The 20,534-nt window shown below is 43.8% G+C and overlaps 1 protein-coding gene across 3 annotated transcripts in view; it reads left to right on the top strand.

Annotated features, from left to right (window-relative positions):
- Nucleotides 1–3,570: 3,570 nt before the first annotated feature.
- Nucleotides 3,571–20,534, top strand: part of kaznb (kazrin, periplakin interacting protein b) — a 150,419-nt gene continuing 133,455 nt past the window's right edge. The window contains exon 1 of one of the 3 annotated variants that reach the window (XM_031824851.1): nucleotides 3,571–4,287. In XM_031824851.1, the coding sequence (XP_031680711.1) occupies nucleotides 4,212–4,287 (76 nt within the window). In that variant the 5' untranslated portion in view covers nucleotides 3,571–4,211. The remainder of the gene's footprint in view (nucleotides 4,288–20,534) is intronic. The other 2 variants (XM_020483015.2, XR_004210001.1) reach the window with 2 other exon arrangements.

Below are 20,534 nucleotides of genomic sequence, written 5' to 3'. Positions count from 1 at the left end.
CTGGGTGGCTGATAAAGCTAGGCCTATCTTGGCATTGGCAAGTTGTGACCAATTGGAATGTTCTCTTAAAAAAAAAAAAAAAGTTTAGATAGATACTGTAATCAAGGCGTATCAAAAGTTATATGTGGACTGTCAGAGGACCATGGCTGGCTTGCTAGCTCCTGTGATTTGAGTCTATTTTGAGTGTAGCACACTTGTCAGTAAATTTGACATGTGAGTCATCTCATGCCTACAGCCCTCGCCTCGTTCCTCTGCGTGGGTGATACCTTGTGAAAGGCTTGTTCTGGGACAGGCAATAGAGCCTTGACACTTTTCAGTCAGCCTCATGAACAACAATGACCTGTGTGCAAATGAGTCCTGAGTCACCTATCAGTATGCAAACTGCTGAAGAGTCACAGAATTTTCTACTTGAAAGTTATGAGCACTGCATACAAATTGCATCAGATTTATTCTGACAGTGGAATCGCTGTCTTTGTTCCAGGAGATGTATTGTTTCAGTGCAGCTTGACCAGGAAATGACCTCATCAGAAAAATCAGTGATGGCCAGGACACCGTGACCTTGAGACGTCTAAGACTGGTGCTAAAACAGCAACACAAGTTAGACATCAATATGACCAGAGGTCAGAGTTAATAATAGATTTGAGTACTAGATTAAAAGCTTTAAAGTAACATAGAAATGTAAACCATCTGCCATTAAATTACACAATGTTAACCACCTGTCCTCCAAATACCAATTGTACTTTGCTGTATGTATTTCTCATGTTCCAAATGCTAATTGTGAGCTTTGTTTTCAGGTTTTTACAGCATGCAGTCTAAACTGCATTTTATCAGGGATGGACTGCATTCATCTGACACGAACCCTCAAGACATGTATTTTGAGGTGTACACTTTCGTGCTGATGTTGGACATGCGGGGGGATTTTCTAGCCACCTCCTCAATCCTACCTGTCTTTTTCATTACTGCTGCTGCCAGTCATCAGAAAGACGAAACTCGCTGTAGTCCACAGGGCTCATATTTATTATGCCACTACGTCAGTTTCTACTACACCCTTCCCTCTGTTTTGATTTAAATATTGAGAATAGCAATATTACTGGTACCATTATTGTTAGATAACATTCTGGTCAGTCTCTCCCTGTCTTTTCAGATCTGTATGATACCATGGACAAAGTAAGTGTCGTTCACAGTAAAATAAAATGTGTCTTTTACTGGCAAGTAAAGCAGGTTAGCTTACTGGATGCAATGCTGTGCATCTCCGTCACATTGATGCTGCGTTGCCATGAATACGCTTAGAGTCAGGTTCTGGCCTGCGTGCATCTGTGCCGAAATTAGTTTTGTCCAAGCCCCATCCGTCACACTCTCTCACACGCGTTAATGGCCTTGAATTTTATTCGATTTTTGATTGATCAAGCCCACACACTAGACGAGCAAGCAGCGGCAACATTAAACCGTACTGGTCGCGGGAGAATTGGAATGTCTTCAGGACTAGAACTTCTCTAATGAATTTGTATCACTAGAAAGGTGTGTGGAGCTATACGGTTGATAGACGAATGAGGGATTGAATGTCGTGTGTGTGTGAATTTGATTTGAGAGGGTCTTTATTCAGTGGGCTGGTGCGACGTGTTTATCTTTCCCCTGGTGCCATGGCGGTTTGGTTTATGGTTCCCTCGTGGGTCGGTGTTGTTGTTTATGGGTGCTCTGCAGCCCGTGTGTGTGGGGAGAGGAGCGCTGTGCCATGCCCCATCTGTCAGAATGAAATATCATTGCACTCCTGATTGCTGTGTACAGGGCCTCAGCCGGATTCATAAAAATGCAATCCCATGCAGCTCTGTACCAGGCTGGCAGAGAGCACTAAATAAACTATGATACAGAGGAAAGCTGGCAGATTTAGAAAGTGCATGGACACACTACTAATGCTGCAGATATAAAGTACCACGCAAATTCAGCATAACCGTAAGACTGTAACCTCCTAGACAGGAACCTATCCTAGTCCTAAAGGGGTGCAGTTTCTGCGGCGCTGTAAGCCTCATCGCTCTGTAACCTCCGTTGTTCCAAACACTCTGCTGCTCCTAAACCCTGAGGAATATAGTAGTCTGTCTTTCCAATAGGAAAGTGTCAGCGAGCTCTGTGGGAGGGGCATGACTGCTGCTGCTCACACATCACAGCGCCCAGCCTTCTGTGTCCTAAAAAAAGCTTTCCCAGTCCTGACTTCCTGTTCAAAGAGAATGGCATTAAAGGCAACGAAGTTCGAGAGGGGATGAATAATGAATTCCAGTGGGCGTCACTCCGAGTTAGGCAGAGATGTCAGTGAGGAGCCATCTTCTCTGTGTCTGTTGTCGTTGCTCATGTCATGCAACAGCTGAGCCTGTACCAGAGACTCAGTTCATATCTGGCCCTATAGCATCTATTTTCCTCTGTCCATCTGCATGTGTGTTTGTGCATGTGTGTCAGTTACCTACACTATGTGGTGAACTGTTCACCTACTTGAACGTCTTAGATTGGCTGAATGTTCACCTGAAGATGGTGGAAGCATGTGTATGCCTATGGCTAATTATTCACTTGACAAGCTAACGTCGAAGGCCAGATCTTTTTACATGCAGGCCACCTGCTTTAGCTAGCCAACCGAGCGCTGATCTCCCACTGTTGGAGTGTCCTGCTCTAACGTTTCCTGATTTTTTGTATTTTTTATTTTTCATTCAAAAAGGAGGATGTGAGTTCTATGGCCAGGTCCCCTCAGTGTGTGAGAGGGCTCAGTGACAATGGGCTTCCTGGGAAAGTTTTGCTAACAGGGAAATAGCCTATCGGAGGAGCTGGCTGACATCCCGCAAAAGGCTCAGGACCTGAACAGAACAGAGAAAGAGAGGTGGACTCACTGAGAGGAATATGGGTTTCGGTGCCATAATTCAATTATTGTATAGGAATAATAGTGTCATCATTTGTCTGAGGGTGGCGGTTTCCATGCCAACACCTACATAAATAATGAGCACTACGCTTCAAGGTGCCTCAGGATCTGAGGTAATATTCTCTCAATTAAATTGGATATTCCCTTCATTTCAACAGGTGGACATTAATGTGTTTTCAGATGCGTATAAGCATTGGCACTCATCTCATTAAATGCAATTAGTCAAATGCAACAGCAGAGCAGTTTCTGTACATACTATATGTAACAGTATAATACATTAATAATGGTTTCAAGTAAGCTACTTGCTCGTTTTCAGTTCATATTCAGTGTTTTCGGTTCTGCTTTTTGAAGGTGAAGCCTTAGGTGACAAATATAGAATTCATACTTGTATGCAACCTCTTTCTCCCTCATCCCGTTTTCCAGCACCAGGGAGAAATGAAGAGCTGGGGTTGCAGAAATCCGTTTCCCAGAAGCAGCTCCGGCTCTAAGATGGATAGAGGGGGTTTGCAATGGGAGGGAGGGAGAGAGATGTTATTGCTGAAGCACAGCAAATGAGGGTTATAGAGAGGGGAGGGTTGAGGAATGGAGGGAAGGCAAAGGGAGGGGAGAAAGGGGGCATGCTCAACAGATCAGAGAACAACAATCGTCTTTCCACCACCCATGCCCAGAATACAAGGCTCCTGCCTACTGCCAACACGCAGGGAGGAAGAGAGAGAGAGGGGAGGGAGGTGTGACTTTCACCTGCTGGAGAATCCAGCCTGTGTCTGCTCTGCTCTTTGCCTTCAGCTACTGAACCTGCTGTCAACCTTGCACAGACATAGAGCAAGATCACAGCACTACTGGAACAGCTGCACTCAGGGCTCTCTCTCTGCTGCTTCCTCCAACACTCCGGCACTCTCTCACTCTTAACACACACACTCACAGGCACGTCCAGAACTCTACCACGCAAGCGCTCACACACACACACACACACACACACACTCACGCAGGCACACCCCCTCTCTATCTGTGCAGTGAGAAGCTCTGCCCGTGTCGGTGTGAGCGGTGGACTGTTTCTCTCTCTGGCGGCAGCAGTACTAGCAGCAGGACTGGTCCAGTGGAGGGCAGTCAACTCGCTCTCTCCAGACTCCAGGACAGCTCACGCTCTGGACTTTGGAAGCCCTCAACAAGCCTCTCTTTCTTTTCTTTTTTTCTTTCTCTTTCTCTCCTCTTTTTGCTTCTCTTTCTCTCCCCTCTCTCTCCGCCTCGACGTGACGCAGTGTTTCTGACCTTCATCCCCCTCGTGTGCACAGCGTGGGCCAGTGGGACAGCCATGGAGGACACCCTCACCTGCAGCCCTGCCACCTTCTCCCAGGTGTTCGGACGTCAGGGACAGCTCATGCAGGCTAGTGAGTAACCAAACATACACCTTTGTTAAACAAGTCAGTGTTTTATCCCCCATCGGCTGCCTGGAGATCACTCCCAGATCAGGTCGATAACAAGCCTGCTCTGTCTGTCAGTTTTAACGGATCTCCTGGCTGTCACTTGAGCTGGTGCTTGGAGAGACTGTTTCAGATAGAGATGAGGCTGAGTTGGGATTACTGTTGCTCTAGTCTCTCTGGAGTAAATTGGTGTTTCTATGTACTGTAGGTTGATATGAAGGGAAAATGCAGTGGTCTGCACCCAGGGGCTTTAGGTTGCAGGATGTTTTGTTTTTGTGCCCATGTGGAACTGTGCAGTTTGTGTAGTAGTCGGGTACTCATGGTTAATATCTCTGTTGCTGTGTTGAGTTGAAACAATGGCAGGGTTGAGTGAAACACTAGTACGGCTGATACATGTCAAGTGTTGGTACAGTATGTGGAGGAGGAGGTTCATTATATTAAAGCGGTGTCATCTCACAGCAGTGTTGTCACCCAAGACACTCTTCACAGTACGGACACACACCACTTTTTTATTTTCACGACCGTAAAAAATACATGTATATTGCTCCCTTGTTTGACAAGTTAAAATTGGAGCCCGACTGATATGGGATTTTTGGGTCCGATTCCAATTTTAGGGAGGCGGATTACTGATGTATCTGCCGATATATCGTTTTTTTTTTGCGGAGGAATGAAAAACAGACCTTTTTTACACTAATTGTGCCCCAAAGGATTAACAGATACTCTAAATGATGATTTCTTGAGCTGAAATAAAAGACCCCAGAAATGTTCCATACACTCAAAGCTGATTTCTCTAAAATTTTGGGCACAATTTGTTTACATCCCTGTTAGTGAGCGTTTCACCTTTGCCAATATAATCCAATTGGCATGCTGATTGCAGGAATGTCAACCAGAGTTGTTGCCAGGGAATTTAATGTTAATTTCTCTACCATAAGCTGCCTTAACGTCGTTTTAGAGAATTCGGCAGTACTTCTAACCAGCTACACAACCGCAGACAACGTGTAACCTCACTAGCCCAGCACCTCCACATCTGGATTCTTCACCTGCGGGATTGTCTGAGACCAGCCACCCAGACAGCTGATGAAACTGTGGGTTTTCAAACTGAAGAATTTCTGCACAAACTGTCAGAAACCGCCTCAGGGAAGCTCATCTGTGTGCCCCCATTTCGCAAGGATCGGTACACAATTCCTGGAAGCTGGCCTACATACTTAGCAGTCATGTCACCCGTTGAGCATGCTTGGGATGCTCTGGATTGACGTGTACGACAGCATGTTCAAGTTCCCACCAATATCCAGCATCTTTGCACAGCCATTGAAGAGGAATGGGACAACATTCCACAGGCCACAATAAAGAGCCTGATCAACTCTATGCGAAGGAGATGTGTCGTGCTGTATGAGGCAAATGGTGGTCACACGCCCCTACTTTTTTTTTCAAAGGTACAGTGTCTGTGATCAACATATGCATATCTGTATTCCCAGTCATGTGAAATCCACAGATTAGGGCATAATACATTTATTTCAATTGTTGCATGTTCCGTTTATATTCTTGTTCGGAATATTTACGGTAGTAAATACAACACTTTTTTTTTTTTTTTACCTTAGGTACAGTGGAGAAGAAGTACGGTGCATTCAAAAGTATTCAGACCACTTCACTTTTTCAAAATTCTGTTATGTTACAGCCGTATTCTAAAATTGATAAAATAAAATAAAATCGGTCTACACACAATACCCCATAATGACAAAGCAAAGACAGGTTTTTAGATTTTTTTTATTACGAATAAAAAACAGATCTTACGTAACCTTTTGCTATGAGACTCAATTGTGCTCAGGTGCATCCTGTTTCCATTGAGCATCCTTGAAATATTTCTACAACTTGATTGGAGTCCACCTGTGGTAAATTCAATTCATTGGACATGATTTGGAAAGGCACACACCTGTCTATATAAGGTCCCACAGTTGTCAGAGCAAAAACCAAGCCGTGAGGTCAAAGGAATTGTCTGTAGAGCTCCGAGACAGAATTGTGTCGAGGCACAGATCTGGGGAACGGTACCAAAACATTTCTGCAGCATTGAAGGTCCCCAAGAACCCATTGGCCTCCATCATTCTTAAATGGAAGAAGTTTAGGACCATCAAGGCTCTTCCTAGAGCTGGCTGTCCGGCCAAACTGAGCAATCGGGGTATTAGGGCCTTGGTCAGGGAGGTGACCAAGAACTCAATGGTCACTCTGACTGCGTGACCTCTAGAGTTCCTCTGTGGATATGGGAGAACATTCCAGAAGGACAACCATCTCTGCAGCACTCCACCAATCAGGCCTTTATGTCAGAGTGGCCAGATGGAAGCCACTTCTCAGTAAAAGGAACATCACAGCCCTCTGGGAGTTTGCCAAAAGGCACCTTAAAGGACTCTGACCATGAGAATCAAGATTCTCTGGTCTGATGAAACCAAGATTGAACTCTTTGGCCTGAATGCCAAGCATCATGTCTGGAGGAAACCAGGCACCGCTCATCACCTGGCCCTACGGTGAAGCATGGTGGTGGCAGGATGATGATGTGGCAATATTCTTTTAGCAGCAGGGACTAGGAGACTAGTCAGGATCGAGGGAAAGATACATGGAGCAATGTATAAAGAGATCCTTGATGAAAACCTGCTCCAGTGCGCTCAGGACCTCAGACTGGGGTGAATGTTCACCTTCCAACAGGACAATGACCCTTTGCACACAGCCAAGACAATGCAGGAGTGGCTTTGGGACAAGTCTCTGAATGTCCTTGAGTGGCCCAGCCAGAGCCCGTACTTGAACCTGATCGAACATCTCTGGAGAGACCTGAAAATAGCCCTGCAACGATGCTCCCCATCCAACCTGACAGAGCTCGAGGGGATTTGCAGAGAAGAATGGGAGAAACTCCCCAAATACAGGTGTGCCAAGCTTGTAGCGTCATACCCAAGAAGACTCGAGGCTGCAATCGCTGCCAAAGGTGCTTCAACAAAGTACTGAGTAAAAGGTTTGAATACTAAATGTGATATTTCAGTTTTTTATTATTTGCAAACATTTCTAAAAACCTGTTTTTTCTTTGTCATTATGGGGTGTTGTGTGTAGATTGATGAGGGAAAAAAACTATTTTTGGGGGGGATAAGGCTGTAACGTAACAAAATGTGGGGAAAAATGAAGCGGTCTGAATACTTCCCGAAGGCACTGCATGTTATTCATTACAAAATTCAGGCAAATGCTTGCCACACTGGTTTTAGTCACACATTTTAATTTAGATAGCTAGCTAACGTTAGATACTTATCTCATCATGAATGCAAGTGCATGGCCTGAATGATAGATCTGCACCACCTGTCTTGCTTTTTGCAGATGGCATATTTTGGGTAAACTAACTGAATAAGCCCACTAGCTGACATAATAACCCAGGCAGTAACAGTATAATTTTTTTGTATCAATGGCGAGTGTTCACTTTGGCACCAATCAATCTAGTGTTAGCACATAAGTAGTACATATTGCCAAAAGTGTGTGGACACCTGCTTGTTGGATATCTCTTTCCAAAATCAAGGGCATTAATATGGAGTTGGTCCTCCCCCATTGCTGCTATAACAGTCTCCACTCTTTCCTCTATATTTCGGAACATTGACACAAAAGCATTAGGGAGATCCGGCACTGATGTTGGGATATTAGGCCTGGCTCGCAGTCGGTGTTCCAATTCATCTCAAAGGTGTTCTATGGGGTTGCGGTCAGGGCTCTGTGCAGGCCAGTCAAGTTCTTCCACACCGATCATGACAAACCATTTCTGTATGTACCTCGCTTTGTGCACGGGGGAATTGTCATGCTGAAACAGGAAAGGGCCTTCCCTAAACTGTTGCCACAATGTCTGAAGCACAGAATCATCTAGAATGTCATTGTATGCTGTAGCATTAACATTTCCCTTCACTAGAACTAAGAGGCGTAGCTCGAACCATGAAAAACAACCCCAGACCATTATTCCTCCTCCACCAAACTTTACAGTTGGCACTATGCATTCGGGTAGATAACGTTTTCCTTGCATCCGCCAAACTCAGATTTGTCTGTCGGACTTCCAAATGGTGAAGTGTGATTCATCACTCCAGAGAACGCGTTTCTACTGTTCCAGAGTACAATGGAGGCGAGCTTTACACCACTCCAGCCGATGCTTGGCATTGCACATGCTGTGCAATGTGGCTTAGGCTGCTCGGCCATGGAAGCCCATGTCATTAAGCTCCCGATGAACAGTTATTGTGCTGACGTTGCTTCCAGAGGCAGTTTGGAACTCGGTAGTCAGTATTGCAACCGAGGACAGACAATTTTTACGAGGTAAGTGCTTCAGCACTCGGCGGTCCCATTCTGTGAGCTTGTGTGGACTTTCACTTCGCAGCTGAGCCGTTGTTGGTCCTAGATGTTTCCACTTCACAATGACAGCACTTACAGTTGACCGGGGCATCTCTAGCAGGGCAGACATTTGACACACTGACTTGTTGGAAAGGTGGCATCCTATGAAGGTGCCACATTGAAAGTCACTGAGCTCTTCAGTGAGGCTATTCTACTGTCAATGTTTGTCTATGGAGATTGTGTGGCTGCGTGCTCGATTGTATACACCTGTCAGCAACGGGTGTGGCTGAAATAGTAAAATCCACAATTTTTGGCCATGTAGTGTACCATGCTGGCTAGATAGCTAAGTTAACTGCCTTCCTGGCTAGCTAGCTAGCTAGCTAATGTTAACTAAGTGAGAATGTGATGAGGTCAGAGGTGCTTGCTTGATGAAGAGTGCTTCTGATTATTTACTTATTCAAATATGTTGGCTGTGGCAAGCTACTTACGTTAACCACAATGCCTACTCTCTCACGTTGTGACTTAGGGCTGAATGATGTTCAATCAGCAGCTGGTAGAGCGCCCTCTTCAGGCAATCATTGAATTTTTTTTTTAAATGACCTCAAATGAGCAGACGTATTTATTTGTTCTATGTATATAGTACCAGCGCTTTATTTGTGAAATGTAGACCGATGCAAATATTTATGCGAAAAGCTAATATCTGCCGATAATATCTGTTAACCAATTTAGTTAAAATATCAGTGGTGGCTGAACCCATTCCAGTTTCTTCCAGCTGCCTGCTTGTATTTGTCTTTTAATCCTTCATGACAGAATTATATATATATATATTTTTTTTACACAGTATTAATCTCAAGGCATTAGAGTGAGGGGGCTGAGAAACTATTTAGGACATGTATATTGCCCAAACTGAAGGCTGAATTATTTTGAGCTAAATCTATTACTTTTTCACGTTTTCACATGCGTTGACAGGTCTCTGCAACTTTTTGATCATCTCTATGTCAACCATGTTTGGCTGATGTCTTATTCAACAATGTTCTGGGTCACATAGCTCCTAAATACAGATGATTTCCCTTGACTTGCCTCCAGATTGAATATCTCTCTCTTTCTCTCTCTCTCTTGGGGTCTTGCAGAGAGATCTTACTCACATCCTTTGATACCTCCCTTCTGCCATAAGTACAAACTGACATACATGCATGTTGGGTAATGAGAACGTCCTTTGCCAGATGAAACACTGCCAGAGCAGTCCGAGAGAGAGACCTGAACAGTACTTTCTCATTGAAGTTAGAGAAAGTTAACGTCATAGTTCAGAAGTATTTATTTGCACAACCGGAAGAGAGGGCGAGAGAGAGAGGCCTCGGTCCTGATTCAGTAATGCGTTAATTCAACAGAGACGCGCAGTAAAAGCCATTTGATTGGGATTCACACTATTAAAGCATAAGGGGCCGAAAGAGAGTTGTTTGTGATAATGAGAACATAATTCACTAACACATGTTCCTTGCCGGGGTGTAACGAGCTGTGGTGTGATACAGTGTAGTATATCTACTATCTGGTGATTGATTTAGTCAACTCTGCTCACTGCAGGCCATGGAGTGATTTTGATAAGATAAACGAGCTTATCCAGCCTGGTGGGATATTGTTCGTTGTCTTTGACGAGAGTGTGTCTCTCTCTCTGTTCCTGTCCTCTCTTTGCATATAAATAATGCTCTTTGTTTGAATGTGTCTGTGGACTCATTAAGTGTGTTTGGTATTCAGTAGCGTATTACTGTCGGATGGGGTGACGGGGCCCTGATTAATATTCTGCCGCTGACTGGAGGATCGCAGGCGGCTCAAAGCCTCTTTACTAAATGTGTGCTGGGTTTTGAAGTACTGCTGATGATGAGACTCTTCTGTATCTAGGAGAGCAACGCTAGGCCTTATCCTATCTAAATAGGATAAAGTTCTCTCACACACACACACACACACACACACACACACACACACACACACACACACACACACACACACACACAAATTGTTCTTTTGCACTTGTGTAAATGGGGGGTTGATTGAGTCACACCGGCTATACTGTAACTTGATTTGTACAATCAAGCCCACTCTGCCTAACCAAATCTATCTAGCTAATGCAATTATACAAATCAGCTAATCTGTAAAGTTGCGGTTATTAATAAATAACATTTCAACAGGTTAGAATTCTTAGATGACAGATCCGGTATGGTTGTTGTCACAAAACAGTAACCAGTAGGTTTTTGGCAGCGTGTTTATCATCGCTCATCAACATTGAATGAATTGTATCAATTACAGGTTTATATTTCCATGCCGTTCTCCAGGTTTGTCTTTTCAATGCGGTTCTCTGCTCCTCAACAACATTGTAAGGGTGGCTGTAACATTGAAGTGTTATTGTGTTTACAAGGTAACGCAGAGCTCTAATTCTGACCGCATTGTTTTATGTGGGACCAGAGTTGACCCCAAAAATATTCTGTATACACATCTTACGTTTTGGGTAATGTTTAGTCCCACTTCTGCCAAAAATGCTGCTTGGGCCATCACATTTCACAAGGGCCATCACATTTCACAAGGGCCATCACATTTCACAAGGGCCATCACATTTCACAAGGGCCTATAAAGTTGGGAGATTGCCTTTTTAATGCATTAAATGCGTGTCACTCAAATCAAGCCCATATCTGGGTCTGCTCTGGCTAAAAGCCCCTTTACTCTACTGTAATGTCCTATGAAGGAGTTCCAGTCACCTTTTCTGCGCCACTAGATTCCAGTGATGAGAGGACAGAGGGAGAACAAGGTTATCAGCAGATTCAAGTCTAAGGAGCCTATAACTCTTCATACTGTCTTCATCCCGTGTGTGTGTGAGAGGGAGGGAGGTAGGGGGCTGGCGCACGGCCAATGTTCCAACTCTCTTTCTGTGTGCCCAGATTGACTGCTAAAACATTAGTGTCGTCTCGAATCACGGCCAGACACATTTGATATTGTTGGCAGTGTCCTTAGTTCCTAATAAAAAGCCAGTCACACTTTGTTATTAGGCTTACGATGAACGGCTCAGTCACAGTGGCTTTCATATCTGTATTTAGATTAGAGGTCCTTATTGACAGTGGTCGCTGGGTGTTCCCAGTGGTTCTGCTAATCCCTCCATCAGAGTAAATACAGGCTTAATTTATACCTCTCTTTATCTCGGATCTAATCCCTCGTATTGGATTTCAGCACTACATTAGTGCATCTGACTGCGGAGATGGGCAGGCCTCATGTCTCTAATGGTCGCTGTTTAAGAACGGGGTCAGTGGGGTGTGTGTGTGTGTGTGTGTGTGTACTGTCTCAGGGTAGTCAATACTGTGTATTTATCTATATATGCATATGTGTGTCTGCATAAGTAGTGACTACAGCAAAGTGTGTAGTAGCCACAAAAGTGTCTAATTGCTATTCTGCAGACATAGTGTGTGTCTGTGTAGTTGTGTTGTGGCTAGTGCTAGGAGTGTACTGCTGGGCGAGGTCTCTTCATTAGTGCACCGTCCTCCTTCCTATCTAAGCTGGTTCAATAAAACACTAACTCTGAGGGAAACAGATGTCTCCCCTGGACAGGAAATCCACATGTTGGGCGTGATTGGCATGAGGCTCATCCCTAAGTGGGATCTGTGGGTCTAACCCCTGGCCCTGACCAATCATGTCGTCGTTGAGAGACCGACACCTGCTGATGTCAGTAGCCCTTTATGGAGCACCGAGCCAATGACAGAATCTGACTCGAATGAATCTGACTTCAAACCACGCTCCCCAGGCTTTTGATGTGGAGAAATGCCTGAGATGCTCATCGTGATTTCACACATTGTATTGCGGTATTGTTTCTCTCTTTCATATTGATTTACCTTTGGGCTTGCTTTAGAGCTCTCTTGCTCTATACCACACACACACACACACACACACACACACACACACACACACACACACACACACACACACACACACACACACACACACACACACACACACCTTCCTGCATTTTTTTTTTGAAGATAGTAGCCGGTAATTTGCTTTTCTTTTGTGATAAAATGTAAGATGGTGTCTGTGTTATCACAGAGCTTGTACTCAGGAAGAGTAGCTTGTTTAGAGACAGTTGCTTTCATGCTCCGGTGCTCAAGCTGTTTTAAGATCTGTTCAATTCTATACGGCATTAAAAAGCTCCTAACAGACACTTAGCTTCCCATTCTGTTGCAGAATTCTTGTGGCAAGCAGCACACTGTGGTACACGCATGCTCTTAAACACGACCAATAGCACACAATACACCCCGGTCGAGTCCATCTAATGATAAAGACTGATGTTGTTTTGCTGAAAATAGAAACAGCTGGAGACACTTTTTCATTATAACCCTGCTCACAGATTCAGCGTTAATGAAAAACACCACTGAACCTTCATACAAGATAATGAAAAGTTGTGGTGCCAAGGGTTATTTTTTAAAAAGAATTAACCTTCAGAAAACACAGGGTTACAATAACTTTATTTATTTTGTATATGACCCTTTTCTCCCCAATTTTGTGATATCCAATTATGGTCTAAGTCTCATTGCTGCAACTCCCCAATGAGCTTGGGAGAGGCGAAGTTCGAGTCATGCGTCCTCCGAAACCACGCTTCTTAACACCCGCCCGATTAACCCGGAAGCCAGGTGCACCAATGTGTGTCGGAGGAAACACGGTTCAAAGTCAGCCTGCAGGTGCCCGGCCCTGCAGAGAGTCGCTAGACCGCGATGAGCCATGTAAAGCCCCCCCCGGCCAAACCCTCCCCTAACCAGGACGACACTTGGCCAATTGTGCGCCGCCCTGTGCGACTCCCGGTCACGGCCGATTGTGACACAGCCTGGGATCGAACCCGGGTCTGTAGTGACACCTCAAGCACTGCGATGCCTTAGACGGTGATCCTATATGCATAGAGGCGGTCCAATTTCAACTATTCCGTTACCTTGTCTCATTGTCACAAACATGCACACTCTGCTCTGTGCACTCCCATCTGTGTGGAGCGTGCCCTGCCTGTTAAAGAGTTTGCCACTGAATGCTGTAAAGGCTATATATTTCACCACAACGTGAGCCCAGACTAACTACTGATGCGCTAATTAATATGGATTATCAATGTCTTTGATGTTCTATGGGCTCTGCGCTATAGAATGATGATGATGCGCTATAGGTTCTGTGCTATGGACTGTGTAGGCTACTTACATGCAATAGGCTCTGTTTTCTCTTACTGGATTTAAGCGCATTGTACTCTGTGTTATGAGCTCTGCAAAAATATTTACACCCCTTGACTTTTTCCACATTTTGTTGTGTTACAGCCTGCATTCAACATGTATTATAATTAGATTTGTTTGTCACTGGTGTTAACACAATATCGCATCTCAAAGTGGAATTATGTTTTTTGGAATTGAAAAATGAAAAGCTGTAATGTCCTGAGTCAATAAGTATTCAACCCCTTTGTTATGGGAAGCCTAAATAAATTCAAGAGTAAAAATGTGCTTAACAATCCACAAAGACTCACTCATAGACTCACTCTGTGTGCAATAATAGTGTTTAACATCATTTTTTTTATGACTACCTCATCTCAATATACACCACACATACAATTGTCTGTACAGTCCCTCACTCGAGCAGTCAATTTCAAACAGATTCAACCACAAAGACCAGGGAGGTTTTTCAATGCCTCGCAAAAAAAGGGCAACTATTGTTAGATGAAATAGTCTGAATAAATAAAAAGCAGACGTGTTTAAAATTTAATAAAGCAGACATGTTTAAAATTTAATAAAGCAGACATGTTTATAATTTAAAAAAGCAGACATGTTTAATGGCTGTGACAGGAGAAAACTGAGGATGGATCAACATTGTAGTCACTCCACAATACTAACCTAATTGACAGAGTGAAAAGAAGGAAGCCTGTACAGAATGACAACTATTCTAAAACATGCATCTCGTTTCCAACAAGGCACTAAAGTAAAATTGCTAAAAATGTGTAAAAGAAATAAACTTTATGTCCTGAATAGAAAGCATTTATGTTTGGGGCAAATCCAACACAACATATCGAGTACCACTTTTCATATTTTCAGGCATGGTGGTGGCTGCATCATGTTATGAGTAAGCTTGTCATCGGTAAGGACTAGAGAGTTTTCTAGGATTACAAAATAAATAAAATAGAGCTAAGCACAGGCAAAATCAAAGAGGAAAACTTGGTTCCAACAGCTTTCCAACAGACACTGGGAGACAAATTCACCTTTCCCAGGAAGACTCACAGCTCTAATCGCTGCCAAAGGTGATTCTAACATGTATTGACTCAGGGGGTTGAATACTTCTCTAACCAAGATTTTTTGACAAAAAATGACAAATAAATCCATTTGAATCCCACACAACAAAATGTGGAAAAGGTTAAGGGGTGTAAATACTTACTGAAGGCACAGTATAAAGGTATTGTCCTACAGTATGGGTGTTTGTACTATTGGTAATGTGCTCTGGATACTGTGGCATTATGGTTTTGTGTTGTGGCTCAGTGTGGATATATTCATTTTTTATTACAGTCGTTTTTATCTTTGTCATTATCTTTTTTCACCCCCCCCCCCTCCCTGTTTGTATCTCTATCGTTTGTTAGAGGAACACTGGAGGCTTGGCAAGCATCTCAACATGTATCTGCAGTGGAGGACTCAGCAGTGTAACTAAGGGGTTTTATAATCCAGACCAAGGGGAAAGGAGGCCAGCGGCGCTGGGTACTGGATAGGGAAGACAGATGTGTGGAGTCAGCAGACACAGGCAGCCTCCGTTTCAATGACGCAGGAAACACAGAAACCCATCGAGAGGATGATGAGGCTTAGCTACAGTAGGCTGCTGCTTCTTCTTCTCACACCTTCAGGACTCTCCATGCAGCACCGCGGCATTCACAGACCTGAGACCGATGCAGAGCCAGATATAGCAGACGTGAGGCAGGTTTGAAATGGTTTGAGTCTGCTGGTATATTTACTCACTGATCTTATTTTGGGGAGAGTGCTCACGAAGTGAGAGTATAATTTACATACGCTGCCTCTCAGAACCTGAAAAAGCAGTCTCGTGTGTCAAATGCTTTCTGTTTTTGACAGTCAACTTTCTCTGAGATACATCAGTTTGCTGACTGCCAGTGAGAATGTAGTTTTCTGCATCAGCGACATTGTATCAGCAGGGTAACACTTGACACTCAGAGTCATAACACGTTATGACAGGGTCTTAACCATGTCATAACAGCTGACATAACTTTTCATAACCTGGTCAAAACACTGTCATGACCCATATTGTGTTGTGACATATTTGAGTGATAACACCCGAGAAGCCAGTGTTTGGAGGATATAAACCGTCCAGTCTTTTTGTTCTGTATCTATGGACGCGAACCAGTCGTCCAGTCTTTTTGTTCTGTATCTATGGACGCGAACCAGTCGTCCAGTCTTTTTGTTCTGTATCTATGGACGCGAACCAGTCGTCCAGTCTTTTTGTTCTGTATCTATGGACGCGAACCAGTCGTCCAGTCTTTTTGTTCTGTATCTATGGACGCGAACCAGTCGTCCAGTCTTTTTGTTCTGTATCTATGGACGCGACCCAGACGTTCTTCTAAATGTTCTGTTGCCATACTGGCTGGCAAGGTTCTTATCCCTTGCTTGCTAGCTAACCAATTGCTTGCAGCCAGAATAACAGCAAAGTAACTGCATTTGCATTTGTTTAAGTTTTATTGTGACGTTTTTATTTGGATACATCCATAACAATGAGCTAATAAATGAGCATAGAAAATGTGAACACTTGTTCAGAGGAGCTAGCCAACGACACAGCTCACACAATCACTTCAAACTGACGCTGGGAAGACTGCAAACCACAGTGGCTAGACTTCGTTTAGTGTGACCTGTTTTCTGTTGACATTTCTTTGTATGTATCCATGAAAGTGATGCCAGCTGACTCATGATTTGGACTGGCTGAGAAACGCTGCCTGCCTGTCTGACTCCCAACCTGTTCTTTACTATATGGGGCAGCTGGAGATCCAATTTCGTGTGAACGTTTCTTACCTCCTTTGTTGTTGTAATTAATTATTTACAGTCATGTTTTTTTTCTCACCATATTTTAAATAACTTGCAGGAAATACACTATGACACTGTCAATAAGCATTATGACCATTATAATCATATAAGCCAGATAGGCCTGTCGCATGCCCTTATATCAGTGCCCTTATATGCCCTTATATCAGTCAAAAAGAGGGTGTCTTGTCCTGCTCCTGAAATCTGCTCCTGCTTTCATCCCAGTCATCCTCAACAGGGTTGGTGCATGTCTGACGTCAATTTTGTTCGCTATTACAATGATAATTTAATATGGTCAATTTCAGAAATGTTACACCACCGTTCAAAAGTTTGGGGTCACTTAGAAATGTCCTTGTTTTTGAAAGAAAAGCACATTATTTGTCCATGAAAATAACATCAAATTGATCCGAAATACAGTGTAGACATTGTTAATGTTGTAAATTACTATTTTCCCTGGAAACGGCAGATTTTTTATGGAATATCTACATAGGCGTACAGAGGCCCATTATCAGCAACCATCACTCCTGTGTTCCAATGGCACATTGTGTTAGCCAATCCAAGTTTAGCATTTTAAAATGCTAATTGATCATTAGAAAACCATAAACTGTTGTGCTAATTAAAGAAGTAATACAACTGGCCTTCTTTAGACTAGTTGAGTATCTGGAGCATCAGCATTTGTGGGTTTGATTACAGGCTCAAAATGTCCAGAAACAAAGAACTTTCTTCTGAAACTCGTCAGGCTATTCTTGTTCTGAGAAATGAAGGCTATTCCATGAGATAAATTGGCAAGAAACTGAAGATCTTGTACAACACTGTGTACTCCTCCATTCACAGAACAGCACAAACTGGTGCTAACCAGAATAGAAAGAGGAGTGGGAGGCCCCGGTGCACAACTGAGCAAGAGGACAAATACATTAGAGTGTCTACTTTGAGAAACAGATGCCTCACAAGTCTTCAACTGGCAGCTTCATTTAATCGTACCCGCAAAACACCAGTCTCAACAACAATAGTGAAGAGGCGACTCCGGAATGCTGGCCTTCTAGGCAGAGTTCCTGTGTCCAGGCAGAGTTCCTGTGTCCAAACTGCATTTACATGGTCTGCAGTGGTCTGGAGATCAAGACCACAGGATCAAGACCCTATCTGTGCTTTTCAGACGGGCATAACCTGTCTGATCCAATCAGTAATAGGCTCTTCAGTAGGCACTCAGTAGGAGAGATACTGTCAGCATCATCAAGCTGCATTCCTCTCTCCACCTCTCTCCTGATCTCACTGTTAGCAGACATGTGAATACGGAGCTGTCTGTGCATGCGTGAGGAGAGCTTGGAATGTTTGATGTATGAAGGATGTGAGTGCTCTTTAACTTTTCTTCGGGACTGTCAAGCTCAGTATGCTTTGGTTTGAGTTGCCTTTGAATTTCTGGGGCTGTTTACCACAGTATGGCCTCATATAAACCTGGTAGCCTTATATAATAAAAACAGTATAACCAAGTTTTTGCTAACACTTTTCTACCTTTTGAATGACATATAATCAACTTTCATGGTTACGAAATTGGATTTTGAGCTTCAAAGTGGGTATAATGGGTCCCAATGTGCACTATTTGAGTAATTCTGAGATCTAAAATGTTTTCTCAATAGCCTTATTTTAGGTTGTGAAGAGTTGCTAGCTATCAGACAGCGTTCCTTCCTGCTGCACAGTTAGGAACAGATCTGCCTCTACCCTATTTTCTTCCCCTGAATGACAAACACAAACAAGACACAGGGTCTGAGACACAAACAGGCCTAATTGGCAGCAGACTTGTCACATATTCTCCCCATAGTCCGGACTCTCCAAAGGAACCTAATTCAGCCCCTGGATTTGATGTGCCCGATGACAACGGTGGCGTCTGTGTAGCTGTGTAGTTCCTGTGGGTCCCCTCTAACAAGCTCTATTTACCCTGACTTCTCAAAGAGAAGAGCCTTATCCTCATACGCTTTCTTCTTCTCAGCTGGAAGAAACACACAGATGCCTATTTTCTTCTCTTTCCTTCAGCATGTGCCACTCCCATCCTTCAACAATTTCTTCTTCATCTTTTGCCTTTCATATATAGTAGAATAAAACAGACTGTTGTAACCGAGTTTCCATTATGCTTCTGGGCTGGTAGGCTCTGTGTTGTTGTTGTGGGCGTGCAGCATAAGGATGGGGATGCTAATGTTAGCTGACCTTCGGCTGAGGATCGATCCAGATGGTTAAGTTGGCCTTCCCTAACACCTGACCTCTCGTACCACCAGACAGACGCTCCTCTCACTTCCCTCTCATTACATGCACCAATACATGAGAGCCATTACATGCACCTTCTCGATGTGCGCCTCGCCGCACTCATTTGTCATTCATTTCAATTAGTCTGTGGGCTTTCTGGGCCTGTGTGGACGCACACTAATGTCAGTGTAATAATACCGAAAAGCTCTTCCAGCCCTGGTAGTGCGGAGCAGCCAGGCCTTTGGCATATCATATTAAAGGGCCGAAGGAGACTTTTATGTGCTGCTCCATCTAAAGCTCAAGACTGAAAGCGGCGAATCCGAGCAGCTCCTAGTGCTGCTCACTGGGTTGTCTCACTAGGTGGCAGGCACACTGATCAAAGACACGATGGGCCCGTGGAGGACACTCTCCTCCAGGCTGCCTCGAGCTGCTCTGCTCCCGCCGCTGTTTCACTCGGCATCCTGTTCTGCACAGCTCGGTCCTACCGCTGTCTCCAATCACAACCTTAGGAGACCCCAATGCCGAACTCTCTGTGATAACGCCGCGTCTGGAGACGTCGGTTTTGCTGGACGATACACCTGAGGGATCGTGTGGCAAAGATTTGAGGTGGATCTGGACGTCTTGATTTGTGATGCATGTGATAGTTGATGTCAGTCTGTTTTAAATTGAAGGGATGTTATAGTAGGCTTTGATCTACTATTTGATCAACAAGCCCTTGAAAATAGTCCAGACTTGAGGATTTACACCACTCCCATGCTCATACAGAAGCCTACCATGCCACGGAACTACCAGATGGTGGCAGTGTTGATTTGTAAAAGTCAGGTGGAATCTCTGCACACGGGGAGTGTATGCTGAAATAAATGATGCAGTACACAGACTATTTAAGGGCTCAACTCACCTTCCCCCAGGTTTGCCTGCTACCTGCTGGAACAACAGGTCAGTAACAACAAAACATAGTGATGAACCCACATAGCTAACCAGAGCCAACTGTCTGTTGACCTTTTTAAGGATAAATCTGACAGATAGAGAGGTCAAGCCTCATAGGTCAAACTCTTATTTCTGGAATTTCGGGTCTGGGGGGCCATTGGTTGACATTTACAGAAGGAAATGTTGCTGGATCATAGTGACAGCTATACTGGTATGCACTCTGAAATCACCCAGGATTTGTTTAACAATTCAGTCTGCTTACCATGTAGAATTTGATCATACTTAAAACAAATGTAGAAAACTCAAATGACAAATCAAGGTGCATGCTTTGATTTGGTCTTACTTATCCACTTCTGTGAACTTGTATACTCTTTTGCCTGCACATCAGTTTGAGGAGTTCTGTATGTGCCTTCCTGCTGGGCGCTGGCGTCAGTTCAACGTCTCGTGTTGATTTACATTTGGTCGAGTTGTCAACTAACGTGAATTCAGTAAAATGTTTCACCGTGTCCTAAACGTACTTTTACACTCTGCATTGTTTAGATAGGGTTTAGATAGCATTTCACGGTAAAGTCTAGACCTGTTGTATTCGTCGCATGTGACGTGTACAATTTGATTTGAAAAAAAAAAAGACTAAATGCCCTTATGTTGATGACTTTT

This window comes from Oncorhynchus kisutch, linkage group LG5 (assembly GCF_002021735.2).
Source record: "Oncorhynchus kisutch isolate 150728-3 linkage group LG5, Okis_V2, whole genome shotgun sequence".
In the NCBI taxonomy this organism is placed as follows: domain Eukaryota; kingdom Metazoa; phylum Chordata; class Actinopteri; order Salmoniformes; family Salmonidae; genus Oncorhynchus; species Oncorhynchus kisutch.
This window is presented reverse-complemented; position numbering and strand designations above follow the sequence as displayed.